General features: G+C 39.3%; 1 protein-coding gene across 6 annotated transcripts in view; it reads left to right on the top strand.

The window, feature by feature from the left end:
- Ric8b (RIC8 guanine nucleotide exchange factor B) overlaps positions 1-15,881 on the top strand; it is a 101,411-nt gene that overhangs the window by 45,494 nt on the left and 40,036 nt on the right. For all 6 annotated transcript variants that reach the window (XR_008722518.1, XR_008722515.1, XR_008722516.1 and 3 more), the window contains exons 5-6: positions 10,310-10,538; positions 11,233-11,328. Coding sequence is in view for 3 of the 6 variants with exons in the window: in XM_055627780.1 (XP_055483755.1) it covers positions 10,310-10,538; positions 11,233-11,328 (325 nt within the window). In the remaining 3 variants the exon portion in view is untranslated. The remainder of the gene's footprint in view (positions 1-10,309; positions 10,539-11,232; positions 11,329-15,881) is intronic.

The following is a 15,881-nucleotide window of genomic DNA, read 5'->3' as shown; positions in this document are numbered from 1 at the left end:
ATACATACATACATACATACATACATACATACATACATACATACATACATACATACATACGCTGTGAGAAGGAATTCTGGCAGCCACTGCTGTGTAGCTACAGGTAGCTCTACCGGGATTCTCCCAAGAATGAATTTCAGTATGTGTCAAGAGAGTCAAACTACGGAAATTGTTCAGATCTCTACAAAGTAATCAGATTTCTTTCTTTTTGCAAGACTTACATGATCTTGTAAAATCTTTCCCTTTATCTAAAGAGTTACTTTAAAAAAATTTATTAGTTATACTGTGAATATAAATGTATATCCAAGAGCACAGCCAGGATTATGAGTAGCTCTCAGAGGCATTACAGAGATAAGGCTTGTTGCTGATGTAGCAGTTTGCTTACGATGGCCTTACATGACCTTTTAATCAGAAGAGAGTGATTAGTATCAATGTAAACAATGATGACATCAAGGTCAATCCACGGAGAGCTGTTCCAATATCAGAAGTTTCTGGGGATCTACTAGAGGTGTTAAATCTGGGCCTTTTTTTACACAGGACTTGTGTGAAACTGTAAGGTGCAAGAGACAAATTGGCTATTTAAAGTGATACCTAAAAGTCATCTTATTCTTTTCTAAATAATATTTTATTAATTTGAGAATTTCGTACATTGTCTTTTGTTCGTATTCACTACCGTCCCCTTCTATTTCATTTTTTAAAGGTTAGTTTCAAGGGTTTTTATGTTCTTTTTGCTGTTGTTGTTGTTGTTTCGGTTTTAGAGAAAGGGTTTCTCTGTGTAGCCCTGGCTGTCCTGGAACTAGCTCTGTAGACTAGGCTGACCACAAACCCAGAGATCTGCCTGCCTTTGTCCTTTGAGTGCTGGGATTAAAGGTGTGCACCACCACCACCCGACTCTGTACTCCTTTCTTCGATGCATTGATTTACTTTAACAAATGCTGTAGTGTTATAGGTGACCCTGGATAGGGTAATGTGTGGTAATGATCACATGAGACTCCAAGAAACCTACTGGCCTGGCACTTCCTAAGATGTTAACACCAGCAGCTTCATCTGTTGTTTTTTTCTGTTACTGTGATAAGCGTAGTGACTTTTAAATGTAACATTTAGTCTAAAAGTTTTTAATTGCTTTTGAATTTTTAATATTTTATTTAGAAAATTATTTTTGTGTTTATCCTTTGATCATATAAAGATATTTGTTTTCTGATATTCTAAATATTTTCCTGAACGGAATTTCCAGAAATTCCGTTCTTATTAGATGTTAAAGATGCGTTAGAAAAAAAAAAAAGCAAGAGCCTGGCAACTTTCTGGTCTGTTTCTCTGTAAGTCTACACCATTGCTTTCATCAGAGATGTGAAAAAGACATGGGCATGATGAATGGGTTAGCTCAGAAAGGCCGCAGAGCCTGACCTCCATTTCCACTGCTCAGCATTCTAAGCCGCATTTCTGTTTCTTTTAGCAGCTAGAATGTTGTTGGCATTATTCTGTTCCGTTTCTACTATTTGCTTGAAAGTGTCTTCAGTACTCCTTCCCACAGTTGATAAGCTTATCCATTAGTACTTAGACCCCAAACTTGCATAGTCACAATTTACTTTGGAGAGGAATTAGACAAGGATGACCTCCAGGCTTCTAGGGAGGATGAGACCTAGACACAGATTAGCTTGCTTTAGGTGCTCAGTTCCAGTTTCTTCTACACACTGTTTTAGCATGTGCTCATCCGTGTCTTTGATCCATGTTGAGTGAATATTGTGTGTTGGATATACAACTTCCACCACCATTTATTGGAAAGGCTTTCCTTTCCCTATTGCTCTTGGCGCCTACCTGTGTGTGTGTGTGTGTGTGTGTGCATGTGCGAGGGAAGGGAGCATATTTCTGGATTCTTTATCTTTCCCATTGGTTTGACTGTCTTTAGGCCATTTGTATAACTTTCTGCTAGAAGTAATGTATTAAGTTTTCAAACCAGGAATTGTGATTCTCAGGCTTTTCTCTTGCAGGATTGTTCAGGCTATTCAGTCTCTTGACATTCAATATGAGTTTAAAGATGAGGGTTTGTTTTTTTTTTTTTATTTCTATAAAAATATCATTGAGATATTGGTAGGAATTATCTTGAATTTGGAATATTCAACTCGTAACAATATTGTCTCCTAATCATCATATATATCACATTTTAAATATTTGAAAATGAGCTGATTTTATTTCCATTTAAACCATGTGTTAGGTATTTAACCATGTGTTAGGTATCAATTTGAGCTTTAGGGTTAAAAGAAGATCAAAGCCTGTAGTCCATTCCCTGAGGTTCTCCAGTTAGTACTTACAGGGGAGAATGAGTCTCTCTCTTCCTCTTTTGCTCTCTTTCGCTCTCCCACTCCTACTCGCAAGCACTGTATCAGTGAACAAGCGTATATGAGAGTACAGACAAAGACATTTACTTTGGAGAGGTCAGAGTGGGAGGCATTTTTGTTGTTGTTATTGTTAGCTCTCTTGGCTCTTTTTAGACTTATTTTCTGTAAATAAGTTTTCCAGGTAAGAAGGGATTCTCTTAAACTGTCAGCCCCACTGAGTGCTATTCTAAGGTGACCTGAGGATATCCATGGCTCATGCACTGAAGGAGCTGCACTAAATAGGGAGACAAGACATAAATATTATGAAAAGTTAAATAACAATTTGAGACGAGAATAGAAAGAAACCACAAGATAGTTTTGAGTAGATTTCAGTGACCAGTTCCAGTAACAATTGCTGTGGGACTAGCTCATGTGGTCTGTGAGGGTCTTCCTCACAGCTCTGTCCTCTGCCTGTAGTCACCCACTGCCTGCCTCTAGTGGGGACTTCTTCTGTTATCTAAATTAGACTCACAGGTTTTCTTTCTATCCCTGAACATCATCAGTTCATTATTTCAACCTTCTCCTCCCTCATATCGTGAGAATGTCAACACCCCCAACTCCAAATGAAGCTGACAGCCTCCACAGCCTGTGGGAAGTGATCTGACCTGACAGATGGTTTCATCTCCACTGCATACAGACTTGTGCTTCAGAAAGCCAGTGTCTGCTTGGAATTTTCATGGTTCCTCTCAGTCATCAGGATCAAGAACTCTTCTTTCCGGTTATGACATGACTTAGGACATGTGGTGCCATCTAGGGAAGGCTATGTCACCTGATGAGTTCCTTCTTTCTTCCTCTATCCATGAGTTTGCCAAACCTTTACAGCCTGCACTAGGCCTCACGTAGCCCTGTCAGCTCATACCCTGCTTTTACTTAGCAAGAGATCTTGGCAACAAGGGGAAGGCGGGTATGATTGTGGGAGTCCTAAAAGCCTTCAAACTGTTTCTTGGCATAGTCATAGAAGCCTGGGATTGTCTCAACCCCTACTACAAGATTACAGGGGGGCAATCTTATGCTGAGTGTCACACAGGCTCTGCATAATGAATTGGGCAGTATATTCTCACCATGGCAGTATGCCAATTACATCAGTTTCCTCTGAATGAGAACTGTCTCTCATTGTGTGATACTGGATGAATCCATGGAATTAGATCTGAGGAACTGGCCTCACTCTTAGGGGAGCATTCTGCTTTTGACAATATCCCTCTTCCTATTGTCAAGCAAAACATTTTCATGGCACTGATCCACTCTTTCCCCCTGGCTCTGAAAGCCTACCATTCTACAAACCAGATGGCTCTATATTCAAAATAGTCTGCCCTTCTTCCCTAGATACAGCCTGCTTATTTGGGCCTTTGCATTTGCTCCATCTGGAAGTGCTGGAATGCTTTTTACCCAGGTATTTGTGGAGCTGGCTTCTTCTGCTCATTTATAATTCAGTTTAAATGTAACTTAATTTGCTCAGTTAGGCGTTCTCCAACCTCCTGATTTAGACATGTGTACACATACATAAATGCATTCTATCATTTTATCATTTGCTTTTTTTTTTCATGGCATTTATCACTAACTAATATTGTTCCTTTATTTTCTTGTACATTTATTATTTCTTTTCTATTTATTATAACTTATGAAGTTATAAGCTTTTAAAAAAGATCAGGCTGGAGAGATGGCTCAGCAGTTAAGACCACATATTGTTCTTACAGAGGACCCAAATTCAGGTCCCAGCACCCATGCCAGGCAGCTCACAACCACCTGTAGCTAACTCAACTCCAGGGGATCCAAGGCTCTCTCTGACCTCCAAGTACATCTGCACACATGTGCACACCCACACATAGACACACAGGCATTCAGACAAAGAGATTCCTTTTAAAAAGGGGTATATCTTACCTGTCTCATCCCCTACTGTGTCCCTGCCACCTCGGCAAGTGCACATATGTGCTTATGTACATACATACATACACATGTACAGTACTATTGAATTGAAAGGAGGAGTGGAATGAATAGATGATAATCTTGCCAGCCACTTAACAATAATTGGAAACTCAGGCAGGAGCTTCCTCAAACCCTCAGTCCCTTGGCAGTACCAATAAATTTGTTGCAGTCTGTATCTGTTCTTGTTTCCTGCCAGTCTCAGATATTTAAGTCTCTCTTCCTGTCCAGTGCTATTTTTACACCTTTGTTTTTGCTTCCTAAGACCTTATTCTACCATTATCTCTCCTTCTACAGCTTTGATATCCTTGAGTGTATCAAGTCTTCAAAATACGAATATGCCAAGACGTATCTCATTTGTAGGAGAAAAATAAATCCTTATCAAAACTTAAATCACTGGGCTGGAAGATGACTGAGTGGTTAAGAGCACTTACTGCTCTCTGTCAAGACTCCGCCAGTCATGTAGCTCACAACTACCTGTAGCTGTAGCTCCAGGAGTTCCTAGACCCCCTTCTGGCCTGTAGGGCACCCACAATCACTCGCATGCACATATTCCTACACACACATGCACATACTCAACGCACATGCATACACACAAGCCCCCAAACCTACATGGTGGAAGGAGAAAACTGACTCCTCTAAGTTGTCCTCTAAATCCCATTCAAGTACCATGGTGTATGCACACGCACTTGCACACATACTAAGAGCTACTATCATATTTGTTTCTCTCTCTTTACAGCAATTTCCTTAGTAGTCCCTGTGCCATTGTTCTCCAGAGGTTTTGATCATCTCTAACTTTAGTAGGAAAACCTTTTGAAAACATCCTCAAGTGTCTTTATTTACATGTAAATTATGTTCATATACAGCTGTTTTATGTGAAATAAATCATTAATGATATTTAAAAGTAAATAGTAAATGGGATAATAAAGTAGTTTTTTAAATGATTTTAAAATTAATCTACCTCAAGCTTATTATCTTCTCAGTTATTAGCCTTTTCTGTATATTTTCTATCTTAGGCATTCAGATGTGTTGCTTCTTCTGATGGCTTTATTGTTAGCGTATTTCTCAGGGTATATTGTCAGGCAGAACTGGTCAGTAACACATGGATGTAAGCTCATTTTGTATAAGACCCACATTTAAAATTTTAACTTTCATATGTGTGTTTAAATATTAGATAAGGTCTCACAATATAATCCTGGCTAGCCTCCAACTGGCATTCTTGCCTCAGCCTCCTGAGTGCTGGGATTACAGGTGTCTTGACATCCATGCCTGCTTAATTTACAATTAAAAATAAAAACTATGTGTGTGTGTGTGGGGGGGGGGGGGGGGGTTATGTATGTGAGGGTACTTGTGTGGAGATCAGAGGACAGTTTTGTGGAGGTGGTTTTCTTTTTACGCCAGGGACCAACCTTTACCCTCTAAGCCATCTCCCTGACCCAATTTCCAATTTTTTAAAACAAATTTCAGGTGGTGAATTCTTGAATCTTAGCACTCAGGAGGCAAGGGAAGAGTATCCAGAGTTCAAGGTCATTGTCAGCTACCTAGTAAGTTTAAGGCCAGTTTGATGTATGTGGGACTCAGTCTCAAAGATTACATATTGAATTCAAGGCTTTCCTGGGTCATCCAAGATTCAGTCTGAGAAAAGAAACATGATTCCAGTTTGATTGTACTGGCTTTGTTATGAAACAGCAAACAAAAGAATCTGCCATTTTCTTGTCAGAAAATAAAAGGTGCTAGTGTTTTAAGTAATGTCTTAAATTTTGGTTTCCTTTTCAGAAATCACTTAATGTGTTTTGCCCATTTTGAAAGAATTTGTTTAGTTTAAAACTATTGAAGCAAGGCTGATGATTTTGTGAAGGGATGGTATGTTTAACAGGTTTGAGGCCCCAAAGAGTAGCCCTGTCCCTACAAAAAAAGCATGGGTAAAACAGTGTATAACCTACCAGAGCATAGCTGTTGTATCATGACCAGTTCAGAAAGGTCCTTCCCATGGCACCAAATTTTAATCTTTCCGATACTTCACTGGTGTTTGTAAATGGGGAGCATCACATATGACTTGGGTGTGGGTACCAGTGTTAGTGCATTGGTTAAAGAGCAAAGTGAGACTTCTTCTCAATGCCATCAATAGATACAAATTGAATACTTTCTGCACCCCAGTGGGTTCCTTAAATGTGAAGTCTAAAACAGTAAACAGGCTCACAGACCTAGCCTTGGTTTTTGTAGTGATTTGTTGGTATGACACCAGAAGAACAGACAACAAAGGCAAGATTAGCTGGGTGGGACTTCATCTAACTGAAAACCTGTAGTGCATACAAAACTGCCAAAGTGAAGCCTCACCTGTGCAGGAGGAAGCTGTTTACAGGCTTCCCCTTCTTCCTGTTTGTAAAGAGTTTGCATTTAACATATATGTGAGGAAATTTTTGGCTTTGTTTTGCTTTTGATACAGTGTCTTTGTAGCTCAGGGTCTTAAACTCACTATGTAGCCTAAGCTAGTCTTCAGATAATCCCCAGTTTTAGCCTCCTGAGTGCTAGGATTGCAGGCTTGTGCTACCATACCCAGCACAGGACTCTTAATAGCTAAGAAAAAAAAAAGAGGGAAGGGAGGAAAAAGAGTAGGGAGGGAGCAGGAAGGCAAGAAGGAAGGACAAGGGATCTGAATAGACATTTCTCCAAAGAAGACATGCATATGAAAACATGTTTAGCATTACTAATCTTCTGTAAAATACAAATCAAAACCTTAAGATTCACCTCATACCTGTTAGAGTGGCTGCTTAAAGGACACCACAAAGCTGTGGAGAAAGGAGAATCTTTGTACACTGGCAGCAAAGTGTACGAAATAGTGCAGAAGTTCTAACTATTGAAAATCGAAGTGCCATTTGCTCCATCACCCACACTGATGGATGTATATCCGAAAGAAATAAAAATCATCGTCCCAAAGAGACAGCTGCACACTCGTGTTCATCACGTTACCACTCACGATGTCAGGGACAGGAAGACCACCCAAATGCCTGACAGCACATAATTAGGTAAGGAAAATATAAGGAGAAGAGAAAGATAGAGCCACAGAGTAGGGATAGGGAGACATCCTAAGTGTTTAACAGCAAATAAAATGTGGGAAGTATATGTGTGTAACAGAATATATTTGGTCTTTATAAAGAAAGACATCCTAAAAAAAAGAAAGACATCCTATCCTTTTCAAGAGCATATGTAGATTTAACTGTAACAAGTTAAATGAACCAGTTACAGATGGACAAATACTGCATGCTCCTCTTCTAATAAGGAACCTAAAATAGAGAAACTCATAGTGCCAGGTAGTATGATAGTGGTGACCAAGGACCACGAGGGAGGGGTGTGGGAGTAGTGTCATGAGTCAAAAATACAGTTTGTCATTCTGACTTCCCGTGTTGTTTGCTCTGGATTAGGGTCTGTAGTGACAGTACTGCAGCATATATTTAACATCTGTTAAAAGAGTAGATCTTAAGTGTTTTTACCACAAAAGAAAAAAAAATTAAACCATGTCTTCTTAAATAAATATAAAGAAGAGGGGAATATTTTAAAGACCTTAAGATATATTTCTGCTGGCTTTTTTTCCAAGTTTGAAAATACACATAAGCCTCAAATGTAAAGAAAATATATTTGATCATAAGATTTGTTACTTGCTACTGATTGGTATGAGCTGTTCCCATGCTCCTCGCTGTCATTTAGCATTTGTTGAGTTCACCAATGACAGAAGACTAAATTTGAGGTTGTCTTCCTATTTTCACAGCTAGTAATCCTTTAATCAAGGCACGGAGGAACTCTTAAGTAGGCCTTGCTTTTGAATCTGCATATCAGGAGGGGGCTGGGAGCATAAGCTGGAGGATGTCATGGCACAGTGATTAATGGTCTCTAGGAACTGGAAAGGAGAGTAATATACACAGCATTTCTACCCCCCTAGAGTAGGAATGCAAACACCATTGTGCAAATCTGTGCATCGTCACTGACTTCCTGGTAGCTGGAGAATCTCATGCACTCTTCTACCACAAATAAAACTGTCAGAGAAGTGACAGAGCTCAAAAGGCTGACCTTCCTACTTAAAAAGAATAGCTTGAACACAGTGAACCAGAAAATTAATTTTATAGCTGTTTGAGAACTGAGTTGTTTAATAAGAAATAAGAAAATTGGAACTTTTCTTGAAAAGCGTGAAACATCCAAATATTTGTTGATTCCAGCTCTACATTTGGCTTCTTAAATATGCCGAATTCTTGGAAACTCCTCCTGTAAGAGATCTAAAAGAGAAACATCCCTTTGTAATAGAGTGACCATCTCAGGCTCTTCAGTCTGGTCTGTAATAGATTTAGAGGATCACACTGCTGATGGTTTCCAGAGAGGGTTATCCTGTGTTTAGAGGGAAAATCCTAGCATTTCAGAATAGCTTCTTCCATTTCAGAAAGTAAGTCTTAGGGAAAGTTCTTTCTGTCTTCTCCCAGTGGCTTTTAATATTAACTGTTTCCAAATGCTGAGGGAGACACAAGCCATTTTAAACTATAAATAAGGAATTATGGAAGCTTGCAGAAAGAAATGCTAAAGTTTGTGTGAGAAGTGGTGTACTTTAACTGCCTTTGAATGTCACAAATGACAGGACAGTGTGTGACAGCAACAACAGCTTCATTGAGGACAACAGTAACTTATACTTTACCAGAAACCATCTGTTCATAAAGTATTGTTCAATTGGGGTGATTTTTTTTTTTGCCCACAATTTATATTATTTTTATTTCCACTCATTTTTGCATTGTTTAATTTGTAATGGATTTTTTTAAAAATAATTTTTATTTTTCCATAATATAAAAAGAATGACATATTGATTCATGGGACATGAAGCCATACTTCAAAGTAAAAGAAAGAAAACCCCCTGTATTATTTTTCTGTGTGTTTTATTTTAATTTTTAGAATCTCGCTATAAAGTACATTTTAAATTGCTGTAATCTAAGTTAAGATGGCAGCAGATGGATTAAGTCCTGACTTTGGTTTCCAAGTGGTTACACGTTTACACTGTATTTGCAAGAGTTTATTTTTAGTCAGGATGTGGTTATTTTTAGACTGGCTTCTGTGTCACTAAGAAATGTAATGCCTGTCTTTCCATTGTTGTTTATCAGGAAGTCCTGGGGTGCAGGCTATTAGGATCCAGCTCACACAGGAACACTGCTTCTCCTGGTAGATCAAAATATGAAACTACATGGAGGAAATATGTTGAAAGCATGCCTATTTTTGCTAAATCTCTAAGTCTCTACTATCATTTTAACTCTTGTATACTGAGCACTAGAACAAGGTTTTTAGTGTATGCTAAAAATACAGGGTTGGGGTTCCCCCTGCTGGTGTGCATCCCCAAGGTAGGCAATCCCTGAAACAGCAGAAGGGCCTAGGATAGAGACCAGAAACAGCAGTGCTGGCTTCTTTTAAAGAGACCCGATGATGAGAGGGGAAAAAATGGAGACACCATTTATTTTTTCATGAAAATGCCACATACAAAAATTGGATGATTTAAAAGTTGTGTTTTGAACATAAGAAAAAACAAATCTTAATACTACAGTCTTTGCTTGTTTCTGTCGTTGCCTCTGTGCTAAGGCTGCTTGTACGCATTGCTTCTCAAGTGCTTTATGTGACAATCTAAGGAGTAATAGACCAGGGGATCCGCAAAAGAAGTTCACTCCTTGAAGAAAATGCAAAGCTGGCATTGTCACAGTAAATTAAAGTGCTGGCGTGAGAGCTGGCTTATTCCTGTTGTAGCATTTCAGAAAGTGATGTGGCATCCTGTAATGTGTCTGTCCGTTTACCATTGCTTCTTTTTAATTTGCCATGTGTATGTTTGAGACAGTTCTTTATTTTTCTCTGAGTAAATGCCAAATAATGGCTCATTTTGAAAAAGAAAAATTTTAATTGGCTCCTAAAAGTCACCTCTGAACTTTGTATATTGTTTGCATTTTAAAAGCCTATTCAATCAAATTAAAATATTGTATTTTCAAATTGCCTTTCAGTAATGCTGTCAACCTTTTAAGCAATGTTCCAGTCTCTTGTTTGGATGTTCTCATTTGTCCATTAACCCATGAAGAAACAGCCCAAGAGGCAGCGACTCTAGATGAACTGCCCAGTGATAAAACAACCGAGAAAGACACAGCTTTGAAAAACAATACCATGGTATACAATGGCATGAATATGGAGGCCATTCATGTTTTACTCAGTTTTATGGAGAAGAGAATTGACAAGGTAAGGCTGCTAGAGTGGAGGCCTTGGGAAGGTATATCTAAAGATTAGATGTGCCCTACATAGAGACAGGTCACACGGCATGAGCTCACAACCAAGCTTGTTCTTCATACTTGGCATGTTACATAGTTTTACCTTTAAAGACATTTTATCATAATAATGATAAATTGGTAGAAGTCAAGTGAGTTTATTTAATGTTGAAAATTGTATTTTTAGACCACCAAATTTGTAACTAGTGTCTGAAAGTAAAGGAAAAATTATTAACTGCCTTGCGTTGCTACTTTGTAAATGTTAGAAGTAAAAACTAACCTACTCCAAAAATGATGTCTTCAAAAAGTGTTTCATCTTCAGTTTTCTCTAGTCTGCCACTCAGTTTCTCTGGTAAATGGGTGGTATAGATGGGTCCGAAAAGCCTTTGCTTCATTGAAGCGTATTAGCTGAGCTGGTGTAAACCCAAGAAAATGTAGGAAATTAAAAAAATAAAAATAAAAACAAACAAACAAAAAACAGAAAAGACAAAACTAGATAGTAAAGTAAACTTACGGAAATATTATATTTAAAGTAAAGCTTTGGTATCACAAGCTGGGTCCTCCCTTTCCCCTCAAAAAAAAAAAAGTCTTTGTATTCTCAGGTTAAATGGAGGAGAGCCACACCCTTAAGAACTGAACTAATATGGTGTGCATGGTTTTCTTTATAGGGAAGCAGCTATAGAGAGGGTCTAACTCCAGTTCTCAGCTTATTAACAGAATGTTCCCGAGCTCATCGGAACATCCGAAAATTTCTCAAAGATCAGGTAATTGCTTATATCTTAAAATTAAAACTTTGTATATATGTTGTTAACATAGAACTAATAAGTTTTCGTGATAGTTTCCTTTCAGAAAATTAGAAACCTTCTAGCCAGAAATAAATGATCTTGTATACATTATTCATTCATTTATCCAGCAGGTCTATTACATGCTGTTTGTTAAACTGCTCTGAATATTCAACACCGTGAGTTCTTTACTCTTACAGGATTTACCTTATAGGAGATAATAAATTAAAAAGTAATTGTGCAATAGTGGAGCGTGTTAAGTGTCCTAAAGAAGGAGAGACCAAAGGATGGAAAGGAGAGTTGAGATACAGGAGTGCCTCTCTGAAGAGGTTCCAGAGAGCAGAATCTATCAGGGAGAAAGTGTTTGGAGTTCTCAGATGCGAAGCTTTGGCATGCAAAAGAGGAAACAAGGCAGCCAGTGTGACAGCACAAAAGACAGAAGGGAGAGACTGTAAAAGAACAGTGAAAGAGTAAACAGGGCGGAAGACAAGGTTGGATAGCACTTTGGATTCTCTCTAAATAAGAAGAGAAAACACTGAATGTTTACTTCAAATGCTGTGTGTAAGAGAGTGGAGCATAAGTGGACGGTCACCATACTACTTCGTGCAGTCCTAAAAACACTGGAGAAGGCCTAGAAGGTACAGTCGTGGCCAGAGTTCATCCTTTGAGCTGTGTCATGAAAGTGCAGTTCACAGAATGTACTGGTAGATTGGGTAATAAGCTTTGAACTTTTTAAATTCTATCTCAGACTCAAGACATTAAAATTTCAATTTCAAAGCCGGCCACGGTGGCACATGTCTGTAATTCCAGCACTCTGGCAGGTAGAGTCAGGGAGATTTCTGTGAGTTCGAGGCCAGCCTGGTCTACAAAGTTGACTCTCGCTCTGTAGTCTCCTACAGTTCAGCTGGATATTGCCCAGATGACTGCTTGCTACTATCTGTGGCTTTCCTGAGCAAGCGTGGCATGTTCTTGGTCACCTTCTGTTACTTGGGTCCATATTACAGCTCCATTCCAGCATCTCTACTATGCATCATCCCACCAGGCACTCCTGGCAGGGCCTCTGAGCCTGCGGCACATTTCTGCTTGGCCTTCTTTGCAATCTCGGTCAGTGCCATCATTATCTCATGAGTCTTTTTATTCTGCATATCTGCAGAACCAGCACCCTGTAGATGGCAGAAAAGCTGGCCCCTGATATGAACTCTGCATCTGCCTGCTTTAGCCACTGCTGCAGCCAGAGATAGTCCAGTTGAGCACAGGAGAACAAATCCTGATATGGTCTTGGATAGTAAGCCAGTAGAGAGCAGCCTGGTCTCAGTTCCTGAGACAGTGCTATCCTGAAAAGTCTCTTGGCCTGTGATGGTGGGTGGAGAATGGCCTAGAAGATTTGGGAGAGGCTCAAGGCTTTTATATAAACCTCATAGTTAGCATTCTTGCCACTCTCTAACAGTCTCCCTGTACCTTCCTTAGCCATACCCTTAGTCACTTTTTCTATTCCTTCCTTGGGCAAGCTGAAAGCTTTATGAATCTTCCATTTCCTTTTGCTTCCAACACTTACTATGAATCTAACAGTAGCCAGTAACACTAACATCATAACCCAAATGCTATATTGTTTTGAAATTTCTCTGGCCAAATAAACTAGTCCAGCCTTCCTAATTTCAGCCTCTGCAAAATCTTAGGATATGGATTCAGTGTGGCCAGATTCTTTATGACACTGTAATAGTGATGGCGTCCCCATCAGATTCTCATTTCCATCCAAAATTAGTTTTTTGAGCCCTTACCAGAACTTCCAATTAAACTGTATTTACAACATTCTAAACTGTCTAGCCTGTTCCTCCAAATAGTTTGTTCCATCCTCTCCTACTCACCTGATTCCAAAGCTGCTCCTCATTTTCAGGTAAAGCCCTACTTCTGGTACCAATTTTCTATGTCAGTGTGCTCATCACTGTTACAATGAAACACCCGGGACAGCTTAACCTTACAACCTTCCCTGTTGCCTGAGCTCTTAAAGGTCAGCTCACCACCTCTTGCTACCACCACATTAGGGATCATGCCTTAACATATGGAGTCTTAGTGTGTGGAGAGTACAGCACAACAAAGGGAGATAATGAATGTACTTATGTTGGCATCCTTTTTCTTTTTCTTTCTTTCTTTTTTTTAGCTATTTTATTGGGGTTTCTTATGCCTCTACCTTCCATCTCCACCCCTATCCCTTCTAACATCCCAACACTAGATAGGAGAAAAGGGTGAGTAGGAAGAAAGAATGTTAGTGGGGAAAGGGGTCTTAGTTCTCTTTAGTCACTTCCTGCTAGTTAGAGGTCTTGGGTTCCTTGGGGTAACTCCAATCTTCATTTCAGGATAGCTCCAACTTCTTGTCAAACTTTATCAACAGCAACCAGGAGTACCAACATCCTTTTTCTTTCTTTGAGCCCCCAGTCCCTTCTCTGGGCTCTGACATTTATTCCCTCTCTAAGTACCCAGAGTGAAAATATCTGCAGCTGGCAAAGATCACACCCTTCTCAGAACCCACACAAGGCAAATAGTCTGCTGCTGTGGACAATCTGAAGCAGCCCCATATCCCACACTTGGAATTAAAATAAAAACATGTTTACATAACATAACTGAATCTTTAACAACAGCAAAACTTCCACTACATATTTACCTAGTCCAGGAGGCCTCCCTTGCCATATTGCTTACAGATCGCCACTGCTAAGCCTGCCCACTTTTCTTAGTGATAACTCAAAAGCATAACTTTGTTCCCTTTTCTGTTCATGTGATACTGGCCAAAATCCTAAGCATATTTTCCATGAAACTCTCCCAATCCCTGTTCTTCAACTGTTTACAGACTGCCAGTGCTAATTCTAATTCAATGACATGACTTCCTCTCTCCCTTTTCTCCATCTCCCTCCTATCAGCTGCCTGTCCTGTTTTTCCTTTTAAGCGCTTAATAAAATGGTCCTTGGACTTCAACGATAGGAAAGAAAGGATGGAGGGAGAAGGAGAGAGAAGGAAACAACCTTTTAGAGAGGATGCACTGTGGATGGTGCTCAAGAAACATAGAAGTGGTCTCAGGGTGGGGCTCACATGGGTACAGCATGTGCCAGGCATTCAAAAGGGCCATAAACTCAATCTCTAGCACCAAGGGGAAAATAGCAGATAATTAGTTTTGATAATACTGTAATTGAAACTATGTCTAACTACTTAATGCATGTAGTAGCAACTACCAGATTAAATCTAACTCATGCATACACAAAGGAAATTGGCCTTGAGTGCTCTGTGTTTGAGCAATTACAAACGAAAACAGTGGAAATTACTGACCCAGGTTGTATTAGTCTAGAGACTGAAAGAAGAGATACTCTGAAAGAGAAACTGTACACAACTTACCAAAAAAAAATTGTTGGATAATGTAGGAAAAGATGCATGTGCCATTGGGGAGTGACATGAAACAGCAAAGTAGTAAAATCTTTAAGAAACCCAAGAAGGTAGTTGAGAGGTTTTTGCATGCTAACTTTTGTAATTGTACACACTGGATATTAAGGTAGATGCATTCTGTGGAAATCACCTATCTGTTTCTCGTTCTTCTAGAAATAGGGGTTAAAACCCATAGAATTGACCCAATCAAGTAAGAATTTGTTGTGCAATTACCTCATGCCTTACATTATGCCCCACCCTCCTAGAGATACTTATATGTGGGTCTTATAAACATTGGATAGCATTTGTCTGACATTTTGTCTCTATGTTTTAATTTATAGCTGTATTTCTAGTCCCTGTACTTCCTGGTACACTCACTGTGGAAAGAGAGAGCTGGAAGGGGCAAAGTTAGTTAACCTTTAACTAACTAGATTAAATAAACTTTGCGTGTACACAGTCTGTGTTGGTGCACAGTAAGTTGTTCTTCGACTTGTGATGTGCCTCACTTTCTAGCACAAGAACTGTTTATCTAGAAAGCCCTTGCTGTGGTTTGTGTACGACTTTTCCTCTAAGCACACGTGTTAGAGACTTGATGTTGCCAGGGTGGCTTGGTGGGGAATGGTGTGGAACCTTTAAGAGAGAGAGCCTCGTAGAAAGTCCACAGGGGGCACTGCCTCAGCAAACTAGGTAGTTCCTATGAGGGCCTTCATCTCTCGAAAAACAAACTGTACAGCTGGCCTGACCCTTTAATAACTGTCTGGCTTTCTATTTCTAGACGTAATTCCTTTCCTCCTACAAACACCCAAACACCTGCCTCTCCATTAGGCCCTCACCAGCAGTAGAAACAGTGGGTAGGATCACCTGATCTTAGGCTTTTAATCTCCAGAACTGTAGGCTAAATAAATGTCTTTCCTTCCTAAAGTTAGCATGTCTTGGGTATTTTCTTATAGTAACAGAAAATGGATCAATAAATATATCACTTAATGAAAAATCACTTGGATTTATTCATTTCCCTTCTAAATCAACAAGTATTTATTGGACACCTATAATATTCCATACACTAGGAAGAGACTAATAAGGAAGGAGCAAAAACCGTCCTTGTGGAACTTTTTTTTTTTTTAATATTA

Source organism: Psammomys obesus, unplaced genomic scaffold, assembly GCF_907164565.1.
Source record: "Psammomys obesus unplaced genomic scaffold, mPsaObe1.curated_primary_1811, whole genome shotgun sequence".
Taxonomy (NCBI): Eukaryota; Metazoa; Chordata; class Mammalia; order Rodentia; family Muridae; genus Psammomys; species Psammomys obesus.
This window is presented reverse-complemented; position numbering and strand designations above follow the sequence as displayed.